The following is a 25,086-nucleotide window of genomic DNA, read 5'->3' on the forward strand; positions in this document are numbered from 1 at the left end:
GAGACTGTATCACAACTCTAATACTAGCTCTTGCTGAAATAGTGATTGCAAGTGTAAGTTAGGGTAAAGTCCTTTATATGCTTTGAGTCAAGTGATGCTTGCAGTTTTCTTTATGTTCAAACTATGAAAATTCAGCTAAAAACTAATGTGGGTAGGGCAGGTTTTGTATTTAATTCATTGTATTTTTGTTGCATAGATTACAGAAAAACATGAGAGATCAGCTTAGCTAAGCATTTGATTTAAAATTCTTGTAGGTGTTGAGTTAAACTGTTAATGTTATTCATCTTTCATAACAGCAGCCTTTTCTGCCTGTAAGAAACCTCTCTTGGTCTCTAAAGGCTATGACTACATTACTGCTCTGGTTTTGACCATTAACACAGTTTTGAAAAAAATCCCTGGTGAGCCTCATTTATGGTGCATAGATGATTCAGTGTACAGAGGTGTGTTATGCTTGCAAACCAGACTTTTTTATCAGAGGAAAATACCCAGAAGCTCTGCCCCAGTGCACTCTGACCCTTTATGGTGGCATAAAAACCCAAGCCACCAATTGGTTCTTTGGACAGATTTGAACAGATGTGGTGAGGACATGTAGTTTGTGAGACCTGACTAGTCTGAAATAAAATCCCCTGAAGTGCATATAATATAATACAGTACTGCTTCAGCACCTACTGCTTTGATTTATTAAACTGCTTTTGTTGTGCATAATTACTCAGAAATGTTATGAGTAACCTATGAGTTTTAGAAAGGATCAAGTGACAGAACAAGTGAAATGAATATTTCTGTCGTGCATAAGCTATTGTATTTTCAGCTTTAGAGCACCAGGACCTAGATGTACTTGGAAACAGACTTAAGCAAGGTGCCAGCAACCAAAACCATTTATTTAAAGACTGACCTAGCTAGCTTTCAGGCTGCAGGCAAAGAACATCAGCATGCTTTTTAGGAAAATCTTGTGACACTTGATGGGCTCGGTTTTTCACCGTATCTGGGCAAAATGTTGTGGCTTCAAAACATTTTCTTGCTGAGTTTCAACACTATGCTAATCTGAAAGTGAAAGAGGGAAAAATATTACCGTTTATTGATCTCTATGAATCAGGAAAGCCAGAACATTCATCTGAGTCCTCTACAAATTAACACTGCTAAACTAAGGAGTTATTCTGAGAGTCAAGCAATCCTTTAGATTTCTGTATTTCTAATTTAAATTTCCAATTCACAACTTCTACTTCCAACTATAAATTGATCTAGGATTTCCAAGGCAAGTTAGGCTTTCAAATGCCTGCATTTGCCAGCAGCTGTGATTCAATTAATGTTTTCCCAAGGATTCTTAGTCCAGTGTCCCAGTGAGTAAGATGACAGCCATTGACAAGTAACTACCCCAGAAGTGATGAGCAGACTATAGTAGAACTCACATAGTCAGCCAGCAGCAATTGTAAAGGCTGGCCCATCAGACCATCCCTGGGAATGATCAGACCTTGGAAATAAATGACCGAGTAGTTTCACTGGTTCTCCAGGGACTGGTTTTGTTGACAGGTTCCAGAACATGCTGGTCAAAATACTGGCATGCACTTGAAGCCAAGACAGCGTTATTCTTCTGGAGAGTCCTAGGGCATGACCACTAAAAAGACATTTTCTTTGGAGTCAAAGAATGTTCCTAAAAATCAGACTTCTTGATTTTGGAAAGGTAGCTGGCCCAAACTGAAAGTCTGTTTTTTAAAAAAAAAAATCTTTCCAGACAGCTTTCCAAGACTTTAGTCATCAGTCACAAAACTAAACACTAAGCTGTGTTTTCTGCTCTGTGGTTTTGCTAGACTTTGTTTAGTCACATTAAGCTATTGTGGAGAAAACCAAAGTGATATCCCATTCTCATGTTTTTTCCTGGTGCCTTCCCTGGTATCTTTACTACATGCAGTAAGGACAATATTTAATCACTAAGAAAATGCTCAGTTTTATTAATAATTTAATACTTTGAGAACTAGATAAGTTTCATATAAGCCACTTTTCTTAAGTACAAATAAAAACTAGCCAAATGGCTGGTGTTCAACTCTTAGAGCAGAGTTTGCAGGAAAGATTACTTCCATACCAATTGCAGCTGACCACGTTTTACAAACCTTTGCCCAGTATCTACCTTATAAGCAATATTTATGAAGAACAGAATAATGATAAAACTTAAAAAACAACACCAGTGTGCAAAGTAACTGAAAAGAGGCAGCTTTGCACCTTTGAAAACAGCAAAGAACAAATAAAACCTGAGTTCCAAGGTGTGGGAGGGGAAGCAAATCTCTTACCTGCAGAGATTTTTGACAGGAATGTTCAGCTCTGTTTTTGCATGTTGGAATGAATGACAGTCTTCAGTCAGGCACTGCTGTATTTGCATAAAGGATAATTATTAGCTAAATATTCTTCTAAGGAAGAATGGAATCTTGAGCTTGCTGCCTGGTAGTGTGTTGTCACTTGTAGTGCTCTGAAAACTTGGATATATATGCAGCACTCAATGAGAATTTGAGTTTAAATAATGCATAAGATTATTAATTAACTAACACTGATTCAAAAATTATGCTGAGTTCAGTCTAGCATGTCTCTGACCTTTGAAGCTGCTTCTCATCTGAGATTTGATCTAGTTTACACATCTTTATATACCTTTAGCTTTTGATTTTACATATTCAGGGTGTAAGAATAGAACTACAGTCTTGCCTGAGATTTCGCTGTTTTGCAGGCTGGAATAAGTAGTGTTATGCTCAGTGCATAGGATGGGACTGCTGGAGGTCAGAGTTCCATTCCTACACGTCAGCATATTCAGATTGCAAGATCTCTGTTGCTTCTGTGTAAACCAAAGACTAAAATGTAGGCAGATCAGCAGGACGAAGACTGACTTTCTAAGGTATATAAATGACCAAGTTCCCTCTCTGTTACCTTAGCTCTTTGGATAGGTGCAGACCTATCCAAATGAAAAATAATCATCCATCTCCTCCTCTCAACAAAGGTGATAGGTAATGTTTAATGGTCACCAAGCAGTGTAGATTAACAGATTGGGCACAAGGCCAGGACTCATGGGAACTGCATTCAGTTGTGTGTATTTCTCAATGAAGGAAGGACATGGACATGCATGCAGTAAGAATCAGAGATGGGAGATGTGAAGTCTGAAAAAGTCTGTGTTGCTGGATAGACAAAGATGGTTCCTCCTTCCCTACCAACAGGAGTGCTTGCAGGGGGGTGCAGTGCACAAGCCTGTCTACAGAGGGCCAGGTTCCAGCATCATCATTTATCCCAGTGAAAAAAGTTGTTTGCTGCACTTTAAAAATAAAAAAAACCACAACGTGAATATTTTGAAAATGAAAAGTCAAAACAACATGAGGGTGGGACAGAAAGGGAAGCATATCTCCCCTCTGTGATGCTAAACTAGTCATGGATTCTTAAAACTACTGGAGGTTACCAAGAACTCAAACTTGGTGACATTAGTTGTGACATTCTAATCCCTAAAGCTAAAGAGGGTCATTTAAGTCTTAGTAAAATCCTCTTTCTTGCCTCTTTCCTGTAGGAAGACTTGTCAAGCATTCCTGTCCCTTTGCCATTCCCAAGGTAGCTCTCAGAATGAAAGGGAGGCAGGAAGACATTTAATCTGCATAATGAATTTTGCACACTGGTGGCAGTAAGGTAGTGTGTCTCTTTGGTCTTGTGCACCACAAAATAGAAAATGGCTTTATTACTTCTGTTAATTTCTTTTCAGGCCTGCGGTATTTCTTTCATGAAGATAAAGCGACTTAAACTCAGTCTCTCAAATTTGTCCTTTCATTGATTTTACTACCTAATTCTTAGAACCGAGAGTCATCTTCTCTAACGATCTCTTAAAATGTGCATGCCAACTGCTTCAGGACCAAAGTAACCTTGCCTATGCTGTTCTCCTTTACAACGTGTTTCTAATATTTGGAAACTCTACAACTTCTAGTGTTTGCAATCCTGGAGTTCACAGCATAATTGGGTTTTGCCCCATGTAATATTTTTTTGAAAGAGACCTCTATGCATTTCTTTCCAACAGCACTTTTCCCAATATCAGGCTCTGAAGACTATTACAGGATGTTCAGGTTATCACTTGACCCCTGCCATGTGGAGTTGGTTGTAACTTCGTTTTCATAGAATCATAGAATTATAGAATGGTTTGGGGTGGAAGGGGCCTTAAAGATCATCTAGTTCCAACCCCCTGCCATCATCAAGGACACTTCCCACTAGACCAGGTTGCCCAAGGCCACGTCCAGCCTGGCCTTGAACACCTCCAGGGATGGGGCATCTACAACTTCTCTGGGCAGCCTGTTCCAGTGCCGCACCATCCTCCTAGTGAAGAATTTCTTCCTTACATTGAATCTAAATCTACTCTCTTCCAGTTTAAAGTCATTCCCTCTCATCCTATCACTACATGCCCTTGTGAAAGTCCCTCTCCAGCTTTCTTGTAGGCCCCATTCAGATACTGGAAGTCCCCTATAAGGTCCCCCTGGAGCCTTCTCTTCTCCAGGCTGAACAACCCCAACTGTCTCAGCCTTTCCTCATAGGAGAGGTGCTCCAGCCCTCTAATCATCTTTGTGGCCCTCCTCTGGACCCGCTGCAACAGGTCCACATCCTTCTTCTGCTGAAGACTCCAAAGCTGGATTCATTACTCCAGGTGGAGTCTCACAGGAGCGGAGTAGAGGGAGAGAATCACCTCCCTTGACCTGCTAGTCACGCCTCTCTTCATGCAGCCCAGGATGCGGTTGGCTTTCTGGGCTGTGAGCACACATTGCCTGCTCATGTTGAGCTTCTCATCTACTAACATCCCCAAATCCTTCTCCTCGGGGCTGCTCTCAGTCCATTTTCTGCCCAGCCTGTATTTGTGCTTGGGATTGCCCCAGCCCAGGTGCAGGACCTTGCATTTGGCCTGGTTGAACCTCATGAGGTTTGCACAAGCCCACCTCTCAAGCCTGTCCACTTCCCTCAAGCTAGGGACTTGCCTCAAGCTAGCCTAAAAATAACACTTTCTGAGATTTTAGAAGAGAGAAATTTCAAATTATAATTTTGGCATACGTGAACACTATTTAGGCACAGCACCATTCAAGTGAGGCTAAATATCGCTGGACAGGACAATTCCACATGGGGAAAAAAGTGTCAGAATGAAGCAGTCTATTATTCTGTCTCTAGGAGTTGTGAAAATAATCTAGTTTTGAAGAAACTACATGCTATGATGAACAATCGTTACTTAACATAGAGAAGTACTGACATCAGTGCTTTAGTTATGGGGATGCTAGTTCACACTCCATAGCAGGAAGCCATTTATCAAGGCTTCAGTCCAACAATAATTTCTGAGTGGGCAGCTCCTGGCCTCCTGCTTGAGTTCCACTGACACTAACAAAGCAGGACTAAGTTCTAAAAGGACTACCTTTGCATGCAAAATGCTTAATTGTGTATTTAAGAAACAATAGTAATTGTCAAAAATAGCCAAAAGACATGCTACAATGAAACACTATCTTTAAGAATAGAAACCATGTTAAAAAAAAAAAAAAAAGAACATTGACCAGCAATTGAGAGTTTACAAATGATTTTCCTTTGTGTGACTTACTATTTATCCTTATGAACAGATGTGTAATATTAACTGGATTAAGAACAGCAAAAGGTTAAAAGCGAAATTTACCTGAGGGTATTTATGAAATAAATGCTGTAAAAGATAAAATAGATTTCGCTTTGTTGACACATTTACTTGTGTATTTCAGATTTTAGAACAACTCATGGCATTACTAAATACAATTAATATCTGTTAACCTAATTATATACTTAAAAAATAATGCTAAATTAGCCATACAGGTAAAGTTAAAAGTGTTTGTTTACTGACCTACAGTCAGTAACATGAAGTCTTCAAAAGTACATAGTGCAAATGTAATAGCCTCATTCTTCCTTCTGTCCAAGTGTCTGAAGTTCATTAACTCAGTAAATTATAAAAAAAAAAATATGCATAATGTTGGCATTATTTAAAATGTTCTCAAGCCTCAATTAGTCTAAAATTTACCTTTATACCGTAGCAACCAGATGATGTGCCTAAAAAGCACACATTTTGTTGCTACTTAATAGGAAAGATGGGAGCACTAAAAATAAGCATCCACTCTTTTAAAAGCCCGTATCTGCTATGCCTAAAAGATTCCTTCTCTAGCTGTGGCAAGTGTCCGGTGTGGCTGAAAATGATGTGTATATGGGAGGGGAGACACATGTTATTGTTTACCTTTTTTTAAAAAAAAATAATCTTCTGTAGTCCCTGCTGCAGGAAAAACTGCAAAGTTCAATGCAAATACATGTATTCAAAGCTGAGTAAGACTATCCTTTACTATGCATCTGTACTTCTGTTTCCCACTAAAAACATATAGCCTATGGATTAGCACTTACCAAAGGCACCAAGTAGCTGTAACAGACTCCACAAGAGATTTCTTATCAGCACACGGTAGCACTGTTCATCAGGCGCACAGCCTTCTACAAGATCAGATTAGAAATTGTGTCGTGATATAGTTTGGGTCTGTCCAATGATATTACTCCAGTAGTGTTTACAGTGAGATAACAAAAATAAATAGTAGCACTGGAAAAAATCTTTGTCCTGGAGAGTGTAGAAGATAAGGTAGAAGATAATCTTAAAACCATTACATTACAGGGGCTGGTAATCTCTGCCTTCTTACTCATCCCTGCTATTCTTTTTCAATAAAGCCAGTTGCACTACATGGAGATCAAATAGAAGTGTAGTCCCGATTTAGCTTTAACAGTTTCAGGGGTTTTGTGTACTTACTTCAGTTAGACAAAAAAAATACTGTAATGGCCAAAAAGTCCAATGGCATCCTGGGGTGCATCAAGAAGAGTGTGGCCAGCAGGTCAAGGGAGGTCATCCTTCCCCTCTACTCTGCCCTGGTGAGGCCACATCTGGAGTACTGTGTCCAGTTCTGGGCTCCCCAGTTCAAAAAGGACAGAGAACTGCTGGAGAGAGTCCAGCAAAGGGTTACAAAGATGATTAGGGGATTGGAGCATCTTTCTTACGAGGAAAGGCTGAGGGAATTGGGTCTTCTTAGTCTAGAGAAAAGAAGACTGAGGGGGGATTTTGTCAATGCTTATAAATTCTTAAAAGAAGGGCAGCAGGGGGATGGGAACAGGCTTTTTTCAGTGGTGCCCAGTGACAGGACAAGAGGTAACAGGCATAAATTTGAACATAGGAAGTTCCACCTGAACATGAGGAGGAACTTCTTTACTTTGAGTGTGGCAGAGCACTGGCACAGGCTGCCCAGAAAGGTTGTGGAGTTTCCCACACTGGAGACATTCAAAACACGCCTGGACATATTCCTGTGCAACCTACTGCAGGTGACCCTGCTCTGGCAGGGGGGTTGCACTAAATGATCTCCAGAGGTCCCTTCCAACCCTGAGCATTCTGTGATTCTGTCTTAAATGGCATGAGAATAGGCAGTGTGTGGAACTGTCCTTACACAGTGTTGAACTGTCCATGGTCATTAGCAGCGTCATGTCCATTGAAAAGGGATTTTTATTAAAATGCATCATGGAGGGAGCTTGGCTAATAAACCTTGTGTCTATGGAGACTTTACATACCTTCAGCTGCCATAGAGCGTGAAATGTCTGAGCTTGTCTGCTTCACAACCAAATCACAAACAAAACAAAACATCTCTAAACAGCCAGAACTCTGGAACCAAAGCCTGCTTACTGATTGGTTTAGGATGAACGTTACTACTGATATTTGTAAATTTTAGAGGCAAATTTACTGTAGCAAAGATTCTCAGGAATACTGAAGCTTCTTCACCCATTCCTTGCATCCATGTGTGAACTTAACTTGATATTCAAAACCAATTTCTGTGTGCAAAGAAAACAGAGGATTTCTTACTGCACTGTGAGGTAAATTTTCATGTTTCATAAGCATAGAATATAATACACTTTTCTACTGAAAAGGGACGTATTTTTCATATTAGTGGAACTTGTTTGGGATGGGGAAAGAAAGAAGAAAAAGGGTTATACATGAACATGAAGACCATGGAGTGGAAGAGCTATCACTGCCATATTTACTAATACATAACTAGGCTAAATTCTAATGCCAAAACCAGGTTCAGAACAGGATTATCAGCTTTTAGTTTGGAGAGATGTATAGGTTTGCATCTCATTGAAAACTGTCTGTAAATGCAATTGGTTAGTTTTATCTCCTTACAGAGATTTTGCTGTATTTTACATTCAAGAGCCAAGAGCAGACACCGGGATGCTGTTTGAAGATCTGCTCTTTCCAGATTGGGTTATAGTGATCATTTGTCAGTTCTGAAGTATTCAGAAACCACACATCACAAAAATTCTGCAAGATTAAAGGCAAGACAGTAGATGAGATATTCATTGTGCTTTTTCACCATCATAAGTTATTGAACAGTAACTTAGGAAGTGAAGTCTGTATCATTTAGTGAAGACCTGTTCTATATTTCATTTTGCAAATAAGTGATATCTTCAAGTTAGACATACAGTTGCTTGTGGGCAAGCAAGAATCGGTATAGAAAGACACACCTGAAGGTACATCTGCCATGTGAATAGATCCAGGAGCAGCTGGACTTTGTCAGATACCATGTGCTATCTGTACTTTAGTCATTAGAGAAGTACATCAGCTGAGAAGCCTAGCTGCAAATCTTCACACCCTCAGTATTTAGCTCCATGTTTTTCTTTTCTTAGACTGTTCATTAGTTGTCCCAGTACGTGCTCCTCAATACAGATCTCACCAAAGAGAAACAATTTTTCAGAACCATAAGATGGAAAAAGTTAAAAACCTCATAAAAGTAACCCACTGTGCATTAATGCAAAATTTCAGGACCAGTTACAGCAACCCTAATTCATAATCTAATCTATGAGCAACCTCAGTGCTTACAAGATGTACAGAGCAGAATAAGTAAAGCATTATTGAATTTGCTTCTTTTTGCATATTTGGCAGCAGGGGAGGCCAATCATTCCAACTCCTTGTTGTGATATTACACAACAGTAAGCAAGCTATGTCCTTTGCTGTAGTTGGATTCACATACTTTTAGACTATATTTCCACATATAGCTAACAGACAAAAGAATAGAAGAAGCATAAACAGAAAATAAATATGTGAAAATGAAGGAGTGACAATAACAGTACTGTGAAATGAAACCAGTAAGTCAAATATGTACCATGGAAACTCATTACTGAAGGTGCAGCATTAGGCTGGGTGCTTGAAGTAGTATCCTGGATGCATACAGAGAATCGTTCCCCTGCTGCTTGGAAAGAAAAGTTCAGTGATAGCTTTCCTCGGTAGTGGTAAAAGGAGTTACGCGCTTGAAGCAATCTAGTTTTAGTACTTGGTCATCATTTCTCTTCCTTGTCCTCTGAAAAGTCGCCCTTTAATCTTCGTTATGGATTTAGTCTCGCTATCCCCTCTTTCCAAAACTTTTGCTTATAGATGACATTAATTGGAGTTCCATCATCAAAGACAGCATAAAACCACAATGAACATTTTACCTGTAGCCAGGTATTATGTACGAGGCAATCGCTTCCATACTTCAAACTCAATCAGAAAAAAGGGTGTCCTCTAGCACCTCAGCTCACGTATGGTGACTGAGCTTACCTTTCAGTCACTTGACTGAGCCTTTAAATTTGTAGTGCAGAATCAGACAAAAAGCATTTCCTGGTACTGGATTTGCCTTATCATTATTTGATTACTTCCCTTCATAAATGAATGTAGATGTAACAGAGCTCAACAAGGGATCACCACAATATCTCACAACAGTCTAAATTATCCATGCGTAGATGGTCTGATTGAATATGTTCACATGTCTGGAGAGGCCAGATACTAAAATACATTATGCCTTTACCTAAATTGCTGTGCTTTCATAACCTGTTTCCCTTTTTATATCTTGAATTTGTCTTAAAGGGGGGGAAGTGGAAGGGGAAGAGACACAACAGTGTAACAATATTTTCCTAGCAAGCTAACTCACCTCGGCACAGGAAGCTGTTGATGCTTTGTCTGCCTTTCTCTCTCTTCCCCCCACACACAGCATGTTCATTGCTGAAAGAAGGACTGAGACTGTGCTCACAAAAGCAGGCTGAGTAAAAAATGGAAAATCATAGGCTGTGATTAGCATCAGCTTGAAAGCATTCATTGTTTGCTTGCACTTCTCTGCATGTCAGTTTTTGCCAGATCACAAGGATATTGTGAGTTGCTTTGCAAGATAAAGGTCAAATGAAGCGGATTTCAAAGAGGAAAGATGCTAATTAAGATGCTGTATAAATCAAAGTCAATTCTATTTTTATACGTTTTAAAAAATAAAAATATTCAGCTGAATGCAGAGCATCCTGGCTGGATTGTAGAAGAGGCAGTGATTTTCAATAAATAACAGATGTTGTATTTTGCATTTTTGAAGCCAGTTTGTTCCTAAACCACAGAGATTCTTACCATCCTTCTTTTTGCGCATGTATCGTGCTGATTGGTTATGTGAACGGATTAACTATGACAAGCTGTGACATCAGCAAGGGCTGGATGCTGTCTGGCTGTGTGGTTTTGTAATGCATCCTCCCATTATTGCTGGGCTGACTCATTCACGCTATAGGGTGAGTGGATTACACATAGTATAGGCCCAGCATGGACTGAAGTGTTCTCTGTGCAGAAGCTGTGCCATAATGCTAAAGCAAACAGATTTTCAGTCCCTGCATACACAAATGATGTAGCTGAGAAGTAAATGCAGAGAAGTATTAATGCTAATAAATAAACCTAGAAGTGATAAAATATGCCAGTTCTTTAGTGCGGGTGCAGTAGTCTTTGGCCTTGCAACTTTGAAAAGGCCTCTGAATGAGGTTTCTGGTCTGCAAAGCATGCACGAAAAGCACAGGCTGTGTTTTGCCTGGGGACTGCCAGGGAGGAATCATCAGTGTTCATAAACCTACAAAAGGTCAAGTGATTGTGGTTATTTTGGGATATGGGGATTTCATAAGAGGGAGATGATTTATGATACCTGTAATGATCACAGGAAGCTAGAGCGAGTGGAGCAAGAAAATGGTAGAAGTAGCTCTGACGTGAACAAGTACTGTATTGTCAGCTTCCATTGGATTCAGAAGGGGGTAGTACTGTTTATTAATAACCCAGGAGCCTGGTGATTTCATAGTTATTCATTAATGATCCTGTGCTTAAATGAGTCTAGTAGGGGTTTTTTTGGTTGACATTGAGGAAACCTGGAGCAATAACTGCTGAGAAGGCAGACTCTGGAAAGGTGATTACTAATGAGGGCTATTCTGCCCTTCATATACTCTGAGGTATCATTTCCATAGTGCTCATAGTCCCTTAAGACCTACTTCTAAGGTCCAGAGGTTTTTCAAGTACTCAGCAGAACAAGAAGCTTATGAAGACAATTGGTGGTTTTGGAGCAAACAAGGTCTTTGTAACAGCCTGAACTTTAAACTGGCTTTATTTCGTTCCTCATAGCTGCAAAAGTAAGTAAAAAACAAGGAGGCAGGATCCTTTTGTGTTGTAGGAGGGACTTGAAGGGCAACGAGTTGCCCTCTGGGAAAAAACAAACTTGCTGAAATTTCCTATCCAGAGCTTTTGACCTTCATCTTGAAGATGCTGTGCTCACAGCTTATGTGCTTCACTGTCACTTCAACAGCTTGCTCTCCTGGCTAAAGAAATAAGACAGTTACTTCTGAAGACAGTTCCTTCCGGAGGACCTGCTAGCAGCAAGAGTTTGAACTGGCGTAGTGTATTGGTGTTTATTCCTACATTTTTCCAGTGAACATCTTCGCTTTGGACGCTGAGCTTCTCTCCAGGTTATATGGGTATTTGTGTCTGTTCTGGAGTTTTATGATCCCTAAAATGGCATCACGGACTCTAGAAAGGCAGTAAGCAATTCCTTGGGACACTGTATCTAAGGATGCCCCTGATAGTAGTCACGTACTGAAACAACTGTTTACTTTTGTTTTACTCTTGAGAGGGGAAATTTATTTATGCATATTTACACTCATCAGAACAACATTGACTGTGTTACCATCGATTGACATCCTGGCATCATGGCGAAGGGAGTGTATGTTTGCAGAAACCAGCTTACAAGGCCAGACAAAGAAGGTCTGGCACACAGCTAAGCATGTCTGTCAAAGAAATAGTGGTATGTAATATGATCCTTATCTCAGCAGACACCATAGTAGGGTAGTATCTTCACTTCTCTCTAAGACTGTAACACAGAAAACCTCCCATGGAGCAGGGTCTTTTTTAGGTGGCTCCCTCATGGAGTGCACCTTTCAAGTCTGAGGTCAGCCAATACTCTGCTAAAAAAATTTGATTACTGTTAAGGTGTTGTTTGCACCTCTACTCTGCTAACACCTCGTGCCAGTTTTCTTGGCTACATTTGCCACTAGGCGAGCAGTCTTTCCTAGTGGAAGTTCCCAGTGAGGATGTAAGCAGGCTCTGCTGCCTTAGGAGTGGTGTTAGCCAGCCACTATGGCCAGTCTACCAGAAGAGAGGCTGTTCTCAGACATTGGTGAAAGCAACATAGATTATGTTAGCTTTGGATGTGTGTGGTAACTGTGTCCACCAGAAATGCAAAGGGAGGCGACACCAGCTGTGTGAGAATGTCAGGATGAGAAAGGCACTAATCCAGTGCATAGATATTTCCCAATTATGTCAACCCTAGGCCAGACAAAGCTCTCTTCAATAGAATAGCTCTGATGATGGTTACCCTACATGTTACCTTTGAGTTTCTAAACAGGCTATGACCTACTGGCAGGGGTAACCTACAAGGCTTTGTATCCCAGCAAATTTTGTTCAGTAAATCACAATGAAGTTTGATAAGGTTAGCTTGAAGTGTTATCAGAGATTCAATACTAGACTGAAGATTATCCAGAATGGAAACACTCCCTGCCTGTGTTTTCCTTGCTCTCTTCTCTGTAGATAAGATATTTGGTCCAATGTCTGTATGTGCACTTGCTTTCCAGGGTGAGCAACTATATCCTTGGACAGGATCAACCCAGGGCAGAAGGAAAGCAGCAGATGCTGAGCACAGGAGGGAAGCTGTAGCTGTAGGCTAAAGAGCAGTATCCACAGCTGTGCTAACTGGAGCAGATCTGGTTGTGATGCAGGGTGTTGACAGCCAAAGCTAGCTTACCCCTGCCCTCCAAAGAGATTAAGTTCGTGAATGGGAGTAGGCTGAAAAAGACATGGATAAGAAGCACAACATCTTACAACACTTTGGCAAGCTATCCAGTAGCCTCCTGTGCAGCTGAAAAGAATTTCCCTCCATACTGGAAAAACTTTACTCCAGTAAAGGGAGGCAGTGGAAGGCTGTTAACATAGGCCTGTATCTTTTGACTCAGCAAAGGATGGCCCTCAATGCAACCCTTTCCAAGGAAGAGAACAGCAAGGTTTTGTGACAGCCGGCAGACTCCCCTCCATACTCATCACTGCTCTTCGTGTTCACAGCACCATTGCTGCTCTCAAGAGGCAACACATACAAATGAGTCTGGAACTGAGACCACGACAAAGTCTGGAGAGACACCTCACCATCAGGCATGAGTCTCTGGAGTTTAGCAGCCTCAGGCCTGGGTCTTATAAGGGCAATGGTGCCAGGATGCCAGTAAACATGCTTAAGTGTAGTTTATCTGGGAAATCTTCCAGAAAAAGCCCATTTGAGGAACATTTGAAAGCCAGGCATTGATAAGACAGTGCTTGCCATGCCACATGAGAAATACCCAACAGTAAACAATGAACAATCCCAGTCTGGCAAGTACTCAAATGAAATGACAAGAACATTCTGCATGTTCATAAGAGAAGTTCTGCATGTTCGTAAGTGAAGACAGTGGTGTTTAGAAACCATGACTTAAGGGCAGAGAGATAGGAAGAGGAGCAGGCAAAAAAAAAAAAAAAAGAAGAGGTAGAAGACTGTAAGAATCTGAGCTTGCTACAAAGGGCCCAATCATAGGTATGTGGTGATGCACCAGCAGGTCCTAGGTCAGATGTAGAAAGCTGTTTTGAACAACTTTGACACTGTCAAGTGAATTTATCCTGGGTTAGAGATTTACCTTGTCACATGCCTGTAATAGTTTTGATCTTGTCTTCATTGTCCTAAAATTATGTTTATGGCACTCCTGGTAACAGCCTGACAGTTGAGCCAGTCTTCCCCATGCAGAATGCTTGTAAGTAATACTAGGTTGTGAGGTTCCCGCTGTTCCTCACATGTGGCAGGAAGCATGGCCTCCAGACACCACATGGCATGCAACTACACAACCCAAATTCTAATGATCCTGTAGAGGTTATTAAAAAATCATCAATTTCACATCAGAAAAGTAGTATAGGTAAAGATAAGATCAAGATCTGAGAAAGCAGCAATCGTGTCAGTCTAATCATTTTTATTAATAGGAGCATACTGTGTAATCCATTTGCAAGCAAGAAAAGATTCTTACAAAGTGACAGATCAGCCAAAGGACATTAAGAAGAGCCTCTACACCTACACATGTAACACAGAATCTCATGTACTGTCATCATGGCTGTTTTAAATGTTTTACTTAATTGATACAGGAGGAAAAACGTAGATATGCTGGAATCTGAAGTGTACGTGCATTAGATAGAAGGCCTTGTTTACCCATATGTTTTCACACAGTACTATGTAGACCTTAGACTGGAGTCAGGAAGACACTAGTTCCTTTGCTATTATCTAAATGGCTTTATTAAGTTTTTACAAGACAGTAGAGTTAATCATTCTTATGCTCACTGACTGTAAGCATGTGTGTAAGCAAATATTTCAATAGAACACAAGGTACAACTGGAAATAGTTAATGGATCTGAGGGAGCAGAGCTACCTTTTGCAACAAAGTATTTGTCTTTGAACTTTGGAATAGGACTGTCAGACTGTTGTTTTTTTTTTAACCTCTGTCTAAGCCAAAAAAAACCCCCTGTTTCCGAATGGCCATTCTTTAGTTCAACAGTAACTTCTAAAATGCTCTTATGGATACTAAAGTAAATAAATATCTTTCTGCTATTTGCTTCTTTGACAGCTGCACCATTTGACTCTGGCAGGAACTGCAAGCCCATCAGTGGCTGCAGACATGACAATTTCTGTCACGTGACAGGAAATGGTTTAAAAGAGAAAAGCCAGCTTCGGGTCTTTGGTAAAAGAGTGTGACCATGCTGGGACTAAGGTTGTGTGCTTGGTTACATCACAGGTGGAGCTGGTACAGTGGATATGGCTTATGTTACATTTGTTTTGCCTGTCTTATTTTCCTCTTCTAGTTCATAGTCAGGGATGCTATTGGCACTTTTTACTCTTCAGGTTGCACAGTTCTCTTCTTTATTCACTAGGCAATTCTGTCAGCCCTTCTTAATTCTCTGGGAGTTTCGGGAATGCTGTTACAGGTTCTTCACTGAAACCTTCCCTTGGCAAGAAATCATAGAGGAAGAGCCTCAATCTAAGAGGCTCAGAAATGCATGGGACAGCACAGAGACAAACAATTTGTGAATCTCAGCACAGAGTACAGCATTGATTTAAGACATCTGACTGCCCCATTCTCACTTCTTATCCTGTGTGCCCAGCATGCCTTGCTAGCACTGAGCAGTTACAGTGACTGTCTCTCCCCCTTCCATCATATTTAGGAGATTGCACCTGCAAGCAGAGGCCAGGCACCTAGTAAAGAGTAGGCAAGATAGCAGAGGCAGAACTCAGGCTGCACTCTACCAGAGAAATTAAGTGTGGTGCTCTGGCAAGGCTGGAGAAATCAGCTCTGAGAGGTGCTGGCAAGACCCTCATCAGCCCTCCTATATGACCAGGACTGGACTTATCTCAAGCGTGCTTACAAAGCCTTTTGCTCAGGGCATTCTGAGGTCAGAATTTGGGCACCGGCCACAGCTGTGGCTTGAGCCAGTGGCAGTAAGTCACACTACCAGAATATTGTCAACAGAAGTTCAGTTCCTATTTGGCATTTCATACTGGCAAAACTGTCAGATTTCAATTAAATCAGGACACAAGTTCTGAAGTTATGGGAAATCATACACTGACCCATATATTACATTATATTTGTTTTCACTGGTTACCAGTCAAGAAAAGCCTTTCAGGAATTTAAAGCTTATCTTCAAATCTATCAAGGCTAAATTGAAAATACCAGTTTTCATCCACTGGGTAAAAGAAGTCCAGCGTTTCCATGCAGGTGCATGCCCAAATTTTACTACCTGTGCTCCTGCAAGATTCACTTGCATCAAAGGATGCATCATGGTGCTTCTCCTAAGTTTTTGAACACATGTATTCAAAGCTGTGTAAAAGGATTGCATCCTGAGAGTACAGGAGAAATAGTAAGCAAATGCTAACAATGAAGTAAAAATTACAGACATTGTGTGCATAAATTCACCATTTTTTGAAAGATACAAATTTATTTCTCAGCTGGACCTAAAAGAAGCACTACTAAGAAAGCTATATTATATGTTGCACATTAAGAGAACAGTAAGAAAGACTGCATATGGGACAAGGTGGAAACCAGCTGGCCTAGCAATAGGTGAGCAAATGGAAACTGAAAGAACAGCTCAGCAAAAGAAAGTCTAGGTAAATTTCACTTCAGCAAAGAGTTAGAAATCTTAATAATCCTGTTAAAAACTCGAAATCCAGTAGGCAAGTTCATTGTATTGCTTCTGTTGCTACAGCTGGAATAGGAGAAGGGCATGGATTGGACAAGAAACATGACTTGCTTATGGTGAACAGCTGTTACTTTAGAGGAAGGAAGTTTCATTCCAAGAACCCTAGTTACATGTAAATTTTGAAAGCCAAAAGAAGGCAGCCATCTCACCCATTATCTGCAAACAAGTGCCAACTTTGCTGTAATATTTACATTTGTACTTTTTATTACCTGTATTCTTCAGAGTGATGAATGGGAAACTTCACTACAATTTTACTGCTTTGGATAACCTTATGGATTGCCTGTGGGAAAATAAGCTAATTCCAGGTAAGGGCAGCTCCCTACCTCCACAACTCACTGCATCTGTTTGTCCGTATAATGCAATAGTCAGAAAATTCTTAGAGAGCGTTGCCAAAGCTGATTTTGATAAAAATTCATTCTTTTCTACTTGCCTTTGCCTCATGTCTGTGTAAATGTAGAGAGTGTAAGCAAAACACTGTTGGGCAATTAAGACAACACAAATGGTTTTACAGTTTTCAACAACAGTTTGAGATCTGTGAATTGGGAAATGAGGTCTCTTGAAGAGGAGAAAGCTTTGTACCCATTAACATGTACCTAAAAGGGCCAGAGAAGCAGATACTCAAGGTATAGCTTCCTCTGAATTTCTGCAAACATCCTCTGTTTAAAGTTCCCTCTGAATCCTGAATTTATGACGCGAAGTATTAGTATTGACTACTGTAGTCATTGACAAGTAACAAGTGTGAACAACCTCAAATCTGAAATATTCATGGTGGGGACACGTAGGACAGGAAAGAAAGCCCATTTAATGATGCTTCTTCATTAACAAGTTTGTTTCAGATAACGCAATAACCTCTTTGTTAATCAAAAAGAGACAGCGTTCACAGAAAAAGGAGATCAATCCTTTTTGTCTTTTCTAGGATTTGAATTGATGGGGAATCCATCAGGATATTTTTTAGATTTTGAAGATAAAGAACAGGTAGTAAGATGGAGAAATTTAATTACTCTTCTTGCCAGCAGATACATAGGTAAGTTAAATAAAAAAAAAAAAAGAGAAAATCCCTGTTATTTGTTCTGTTGTAATCCCTTCTAACTACCTCAAAAAGTTCTGTTTATTGTGATCAATTTCAAGACCCTGGATTTCAACACAGAACAGAAAAAAAACCATGCCAGAACAGACAATGGAGTAATAGCCCCCTTTTTTGCTGATCTGTGACCAACATCCTGAATGAGTAGTCTGTTCTGGGTAGCATATTTGGCCTGCCTCTGAGGACTGACTTTCAACTTCATTATGTTGTGCTGGTTGTAAACCACCAGCTTACACTGGGACATGATAACCTGAATACTTCTCACAAGCCAGCTTCAAATATCTCCACTGAGACAGAAACCCAACCTGAATTAAGGCTAGGTGAGTGTCCTAACCACAAGGCTGTAATTCACATCACGTCCCTCTTACCTTTCATCTTTTTCAAATATTGCTGCATTTCATTGAAAATGAGATACCATTTTGAAACTACCAAAATCACATATCCCTCATTATTAAATATAGATAATATTTATACCCTGTTGTAGCTCTGGGTGCTGAACCTTACCTGCAGCCCTAATTGATATGATTGTCTAGATCATTGACTAATTGATAGGATTGTGTGAATATGCAGATGACTGATAAATGAGGCCTCTCCTACAGATAGGTACGGATTGGAGCATGTTACTAAATGGAATTTTGAAACGTGGAATGAACCAGACCACCACGACTTTGACAATGTGTCTATGACAGTGAAAGGTAAGCATGTTTTGGACCACTTACTAGTGTAGTAAAGTGAAACAGGTGTGTGGGGTGGGTGGAGAGGTGACAGTGATAAAGAAGAGATGCTGTCAAAGAAGTAAGGTAGACAGGAGAGAAAAGGAATTTGAAAGGTATAGCTAGTCTGTTTTGCTAAGGTCATTTTACTGACTACACTTTGTTCCCTGCTTGGACATCAGTATAAATACAGGGATAGTAGAGCAGGGAAAACAGAACAGGAGTTATACTAAGAAGAGGCAGTTCATTATTTGGATATAAAGTAAAGTTACTGGGGGTAAGTGGTGAAGGGTGGAGTAAGAGGAAAAGTGTTCATTGACAGATGCATGCTTTGGGAACCTGTCCTCTCAGGACCTTTGGAAGAACTTTGTGAATGCAGCTGAGGTTTTGATGTCTTCTCATGTTGTCAGTGCACAGAAAAGAGTACCCGCAGTTTGTGAGGTCCTGCCAATAAATGCAATAATAGAATTATAACAGCTCCCTGTAGTTCAAGATCAAGATTCTTTTTTGAGTTATCATCTTTGATATACGCATCTGCTTGGACTTCAGGGTTTCTCAACTATTATGATGCTTGCTCAGAAGGATTAAGAGCAGCCAGTCCTCTACTAAAATTTGGAGGGCCTGGGGATTCCTTCCACCCCTTACCCAAGTCACCCATATGCTGGAGTCTTCTGAGTCATTGCTACAATGGAACCAACTTCTTCACAGGCGAGACTGGTGTAAGGCTGGACTACATCTCTCTCCATAAGAAGGTCAGTCCAAGATTTCAGTTTCAGACTATTTTTTAATCAGTTCAGTCCTGATTTATGAGGTTGATTTTCAGATGAGTGTCCAGCCTATAGCAGGAAGCATGGCTATTCTGACAAAACTTTGAAGATGTTCAGTTGCAAGACTTCCAACTCAAAGCAAATTTGCCTTTGCCTAATTCCCACGGGAAGCAACTCCTCTACCTCTTTTCCATTTTGTGTTCTAGGAGGAGTTCATTCAAACAACACATGCTGTAATGCATTAGGTAAAAATACTAATACTATGTGGCCCACAGCTCCTCAGGAACTCCAGGAACACATTTTCAGAATATGTTTATATCTGTGTGTTATGTCTATGTATTTACTACTGTTTTCTGACTTTCACTAAGCCGATATGAAATTTTGTTGCAGGGAGGTGGGAGTTCTCTCTACATCTTGCAACAAGAAGTAGAAGCAGTTGAACAAATTCAGAAGCTGTTTCCAAATTTTGCTTCTGTTGCCATATACAATGATGAAGCAGATCCAATGGTTGGATGGTCCATTCCACAACTGTGGCGAGCTGATGTGACCTATGCAGCTATGGTTGTAAAGGTAACTCCATTCATTGACAGTCAGGTCACAGTAGGGTCTCCTGATTCATTAATGCAGTTGCAAAAGCAGACTTACACTCATTTTTTAAGCAGCTCCTCAGAATAATAGATCCAACAAAAGCAGAGCTTCCTATTGATACAGATGGAGTTTCCCTGAATAGTCTGTTTTCAGTAGCTGTATTTAGTTTGTATTAGTTTTCTTCACCTTCCCTTTAAAAAAACCAACAGAACTAGCCTTCCATGTGTTGGAGAATGTGTCAGATATTGTATACAATACCCCAGTCAGATCCACCTGTTAAGACTGTACCCACACGCCCTCTGTCCATGTAATACTACTGCTAGCTACTACGTCATTTATGTAAGACATAATTTCCGAGCTCCTTCATAAGTTTATCTCATCAAGAGACATCAGGTATAATTAGTAAGTCCCTTGAGTTCTCATCATAAGCCTGTTCTTTGGTTTTGGATAATGACTGTACACATGGTCATATTAATTACTGCTGGTAATTACTGCTGTTGATCAGAAAAGTGTAAGGAGAAGAGAATGCTCAGTATTCCTGACCCTGCAGGAGTTGTAGCCTGTCCCCAGGGCAAGCTCAGCCTATTCTCCTGCATAGCAATAGTTCCCACTGCAGGCTTGTTGCTTTGTGAGCCACTACCTTACACAGCATCCAGAGTCCAAGTGCTCCTGCGGAAAGTAGTAATTCCCAAACCTGGAAGCATGTACGTACCTGGAAACAAGATACGACTTATCATCTGCTCCTGTGGAGACAAAGCCGCTCAGCTCCTTAAGGCTGCATACAGAAGCAGTTTTGTCCAAAGTAACACTAACTGCACTGCAGGGAGTTTGTGAGAACAAACAGCAGTATTTATAATGACATGGTGATACGGAGGGAGAAAAAAAAATTCCGATGGAAGATTAGCACTTGGGTGGATAGGAACTGGAGCCCTGTCTTCCTTCAGGAACACAATTATGACACCTTTTCAGTTACAAGCCTTCTGAAGTTCTGTTTGATTCTGATACTTGGGGACAATCTGGTAAACAGAGAGCTTGGGAGCTCTGACATTTTGCAGGAAAGCACCACAGTAAACAGTGAGATACTGGGAGAACTAATTCCGTGTCAGCATCAACTGGCTAAAATGACCCACTGAGGAACAGAATCCAGCATCAGCTACCAGAAACTCGTGTAATGGGTACAAAGTAACTCCAGAATTGGAGAACCATTTAGATTTAATTAAGATGGTAAATCCAGAATACTAATTTAATATTCAAGATGGAGCATCACTTGTAGTGGAGTAGCCAAGGAAATATATTAATAATTTATGCAAAGTACTAGTAATAGTTATAGTCTCTGAGAGACTTTTTACTGGCAAAACTATGTGGATACTTCAGATTTTCCAGTGATTAATGCATTATCTAAAGAATAGTTTCTCCAAGAGTTGTGAGGAACAGTTTAGTACTTCAAACTTTTCTAAATGGCAGAGTCACAGCTCTTTTCAATATGCTGTAAAGATTTTTAAGAAAATACAGACATTGCGTTTGTTGGATTTTCTCCAGGGTGGAGTTCCATCTTCTTTGTGACTTTGCAGGTGATCATCCAGCATCAAAACCTGCTTATTTCCAAAGCCAACAACACCATCAACTACACACTGCTGAGTAATGACAATGCCTTCTTGAGCTACTACCCCCATTACTTCACGCAGCGGACTCTGACAGCACGTTTTCAGATGAACAATACAAAGCCACCTCATGTCCAGATGGTGCGAAAACCAGTGCTGACTGTCATGGGCTTGCTGGCACTGCTAGGTATAGTAACCACTGATTAAAAAGCACATCAATAACCTCTCCTACCTAGAAGCTTCGTACCTAAGAGAGATTATTCCAGCCATCTCAGCATTGATAAAAGCAAGATTTCTCCTACACTCTGTTTGCCAGCTGTGTTAAGAAAATGAAACTTCATTTCCTCTGAGAAATTACTAGCTCTGGAGATGTTCATGACAGTCTGTTATCCATTTGATTTAGTTTACTGCTTTGTTTATACTCGCTGTATGCCAACCACTCCTTTTTTGTTGACTGGTACTTCCTTCTTGTGCCATCACATCAGGCTGCATGTGTTGTTAAGAAATACCCACAGCTGGAAGACCTGTGTAGCATACTAAAGGAAGATCCTAATTCACTGTTGCATGCTTAGATGTTGCTAGCTGAACTGCTAAGCATAAGAACTGCAGTTGTATATGCATGCTCTGCTGTTGTAAAATAAGCCTGACCGAACGCTATATCTGGGAAAATAAGCTAAAACATAGTTCAATCTATAGATCTCCGTGCTTTGACCCTTCACTTTGACCCTATCACAAGCTGATACAGGACTGACTAGCAGTGATACTTACAGAGTTGTCATATTTTTTAAAGGAGAAAAGCAGATTTTTGCAGAAGTGAGCAGCAGTGAAGGTGAAAGCACTCAAAACAGAACAATTGGTGTCCTGGCATCTTTGCACACCCCAAGTGAGATGCAACCCTCAGACAGTTGGCAAGCTACTTTACTGATGTATTCAAGTGAGGATAACAGGACTTCATCCAACATCAGCACTGTCACAGTGAACACCACCCAATTCCCCAAACTTAGAGGTAAACAAACATCATGTAGGCAGCTCACGTAATTGATGTTTAGGATAGAATTTCTGCTGAAAGATTTATGCGCAATTGCCTTTCGTTGCAAGAGTGAGTTTCGTTTGCTAACTTTCTCATCTTTTCGGCCCTCCCAGATTTTCTGAGATATGATGATGGTGTTCTAGGAAAGGTTCTTTCCTAATGCCTGCACTTTGACCCTGCTTTTAATGGCAACTGAAAGTGCTGTCTTTTTGGAAAGCTATTTATCTCAGTGTCCTTGGCTGGGTATTGCCAGGCAACAATTCCCTTACTGGGATCACTCCAAGACAGCCAATATGACCACATGATTACACAGCTGATGCAGTGGTCCAATAAATGTGTGCAGCACCTGTGCAAAAAATAAGAGGGTTTTAATTCTGATTATGGATGTAGTAGCTTGAAATTTAAACTTGGCAAATATAACTTGTAGAGCCTTGTAAGAGTGCTAGCCTCGTGACTTCCCAGCAGAAGCCAGGCTGCAAAGTGCTGAAATCACTTTTGAGAATATAGACTTAAATGACTTAAATACCTTCTGCTAAATTTGTTCTTGTTAAATCTTTAAATCCTAGTAAAGAGTTTACTGTCTTTCATTTGTGTTCTTAAAGAGTTGGTGTATGTGACATATTACCTGGATAACAACCAAACCAATCCCTACCTGAAGTGGAAAAAGCTAGGAAGCCCTGACTTTCCTTCCCCAGAGCAGTTCCAGCAAATAAGGGATGCTGAGGTATGACCATGTGTTTGCCTGAAGTGTTTTATGGGTAAAATGCTTATGAATTGGTTAACTACAGCTAAAGAGACAAGAAATCAGCTCAAGTAGTCAAAATTTTCATAGCCCATGGTCACATGCATTTTGTGTACATATGAAAATGCACTTGCAGTCACGTAAAGAACTGTAGCTGGTACACAACCAATAGCTTTTCATTTTTGTTATACAAGAAACTAAATGTAGATGACCAACTTCTTTGCTAGTAGCCTACCCTTAACTAAAGAGGCAGAGTTGCTCCAGAGCAAGTTCCACCTTCTCTCTGAAACTTCAGTGAGCTTAGAGACCCTTTCTGTTCTGTTTCCCCAAATAAGTCATATGGCCCTGTGTATATTACAGAAGGGCCAAATTGCTGTATTAGACAGTTGAAATGAACCCCCCTCAATAACCAAAACCAAACATCTCCTGAGGCAGAAACTATCCAGCACAAGTTCAGAAGTCAGTTGGCATCTCTCAGGGGCTCACAGGGAGGCCTGCAATTTCCCCTCATCCTCCCCAGTTCCAAATGCACTCCAGACGGGACTGAGGAGTAAGTCCTCTCTGAGGACTCCTCTCCTTCCTACTGAGAAAAGCCATGCCCAGATTACTTACTGTATGTGAGACTATGTGAGCAGCCTGTCACTTTAGCTCCCTCTCCCATAGTTTTCTTATGCATTCAGACTCACGGGTTGAAATAAAGGAGGCCACCTTTATCCCCTTCAGGGCCCATAGACAGTAATTGTCTTCTGACTTTGGTGTAGAGTACTATGTCTTCTCTTCCTAGTCACCATAACCCACTGCTGCTGAGGCCTGTGAGATATTACAGGAGTAATCAGATCAACAAGGGCAGCAGCAAGGTTTTAGATACTCTTGGCCATCTGGTGGTGGCCTCATCCTTAGACCAACTGAGTGGCTGTTGTAGCTAGCAATAGCTTTCACTGCACACTGGGAATCCATGGCTAAGAGGCAGAGGTGTTGTTTGTAAAGACCACTAGCCTGAAAGTCATCTGTGGGAGGTTACTAAAAGTGACAGATTGCATCTAAAGGGCATTTGGGTGCAACCCAGTTAGTAAGATGAAAAAAACCTCTGTTTTCTGAAGAGCTGGAAAACAGGAGAGAGCAAAAAGTCTCCCAGCTTGAAGAACTTTGATGGCTGTAAGCCACTTATCAGCACCAACTCTACTGGAAATTTACAGTCCCAGAGTAAATACGTAGTCACTTTACAGTGATGTAACAGTTGGCCTTTACATGCTGTAATGAAAGATTATTCACAACACTTCTCTTTGGCTCCATAGGACCCAGTGGCAACAGGCCCATTCCCATTTCCTGAAAGTGGCATCCTGACACTGAAGCAAGACTTTCCTGTTCCCTCAGTCTTTCTTATCCACATCTGTGCAAGACCCAGATCTGTTCCTGATCAAGTATGTGTTGTATTCTACTGTCAGACTCACCAAGTTAGAAACTGCTTCAAGTCTCACTGAGAAGAGCTGGACTAGCATTTGGACCTATTATTTGTTAAAATTACCATGTAAGACTTAGTAAATAAACAATTCTGTCTTTTGATGAGAAAGCTCTCCAAGGCATAATTCAAGATAAAGCATTCCACAGCAAGTGACAGGAGCCATCACTGAGATAAATGCAAGTTTATCCATGATGGGAAAATAATAATGCAGTACTGGAAAGGGCAGTATCTTTTTAAAAATCACATCACGTGCTACCAGGCTTGACAACAGCTCTCCAGTTAATAACTGATAGCTAAAAATAAAATGGAATCATAGCTATCGTAGATTAGACACCTGTACCTGCTCATTCAGTCCCACCCATATTTATAATGGTGCCCAGAGCCTCCGAAAGTCCTCTGCAAGGTTGACAGGTTGGAGACATAGGCTACAAAGCCGCAGAGCCAGGAATATTTT

General features: G+C 40.6%; 1 protein-coding gene across 1 annotated transcript in view; it reads left to right on the forward strand.

The window, feature by feature from the left end:
* Nucleotides 1–25,086, forward strand: part of IDUA (iduronidase, alpha-L-) — a 48,067-nt gene that overhangs the window by 19,184 nt on the left and 3,797 nt on the right. The window contains exons 3-11 of the mRNA XM_009883305.1: nucleotides 16,868–16,950; nucleotides 17,562–17,669; nucleotides 18,329–18,424; nucleotides 18,992–19,194; nucleotides 19,600–19,779; nucleotides 21,369–21,585; nucleotides 22,189–22,404; nucleotides 23,031–23,152; nucleotides 24,466–24,591. Coding sequence (XP_009881607.1) covers nucleotides 16,868–16,950; nucleotides 17,562–17,669; nucleotides 18,329–18,424; nucleotides 18,992–19,194; nucleotides 19,600–19,779; nucleotides 21,369–21,585; nucleotides 22,189–22,404; nucleotides 23,031–23,152; nucleotides 24,466–24,591 — 1,351 coding nt within the window. The remainder of the gene's footprint in view (nucleotides 1–16,867; nucleotides 16,951–17,561; nucleotides 17,670–18,328; nucleotides 18,425–18,991; nucleotides 19,195–19,599; nucleotides 19,780–21,368; nucleotides 21,586–22,188; nucleotides 22,405–23,030; nucleotides 23,153–24,465; nucleotides 24,592–25,086) is intronic.

This window comes from Charadrius vociferus, unplaced genomic scaffold (genome assembly GCF_000708025.1).
Source record: "Charadrius vociferus isolate BGI_N301 unplaced genomic scaffold, ASM70802v2 scaffold343, whole genome shotgun sequence".
Lineage (NCBI taxonomy): Eukaryota > Metazoa > Chordata > Aves > Charadriiformes > Charadriidae > Charadrius > Charadrius vociferus.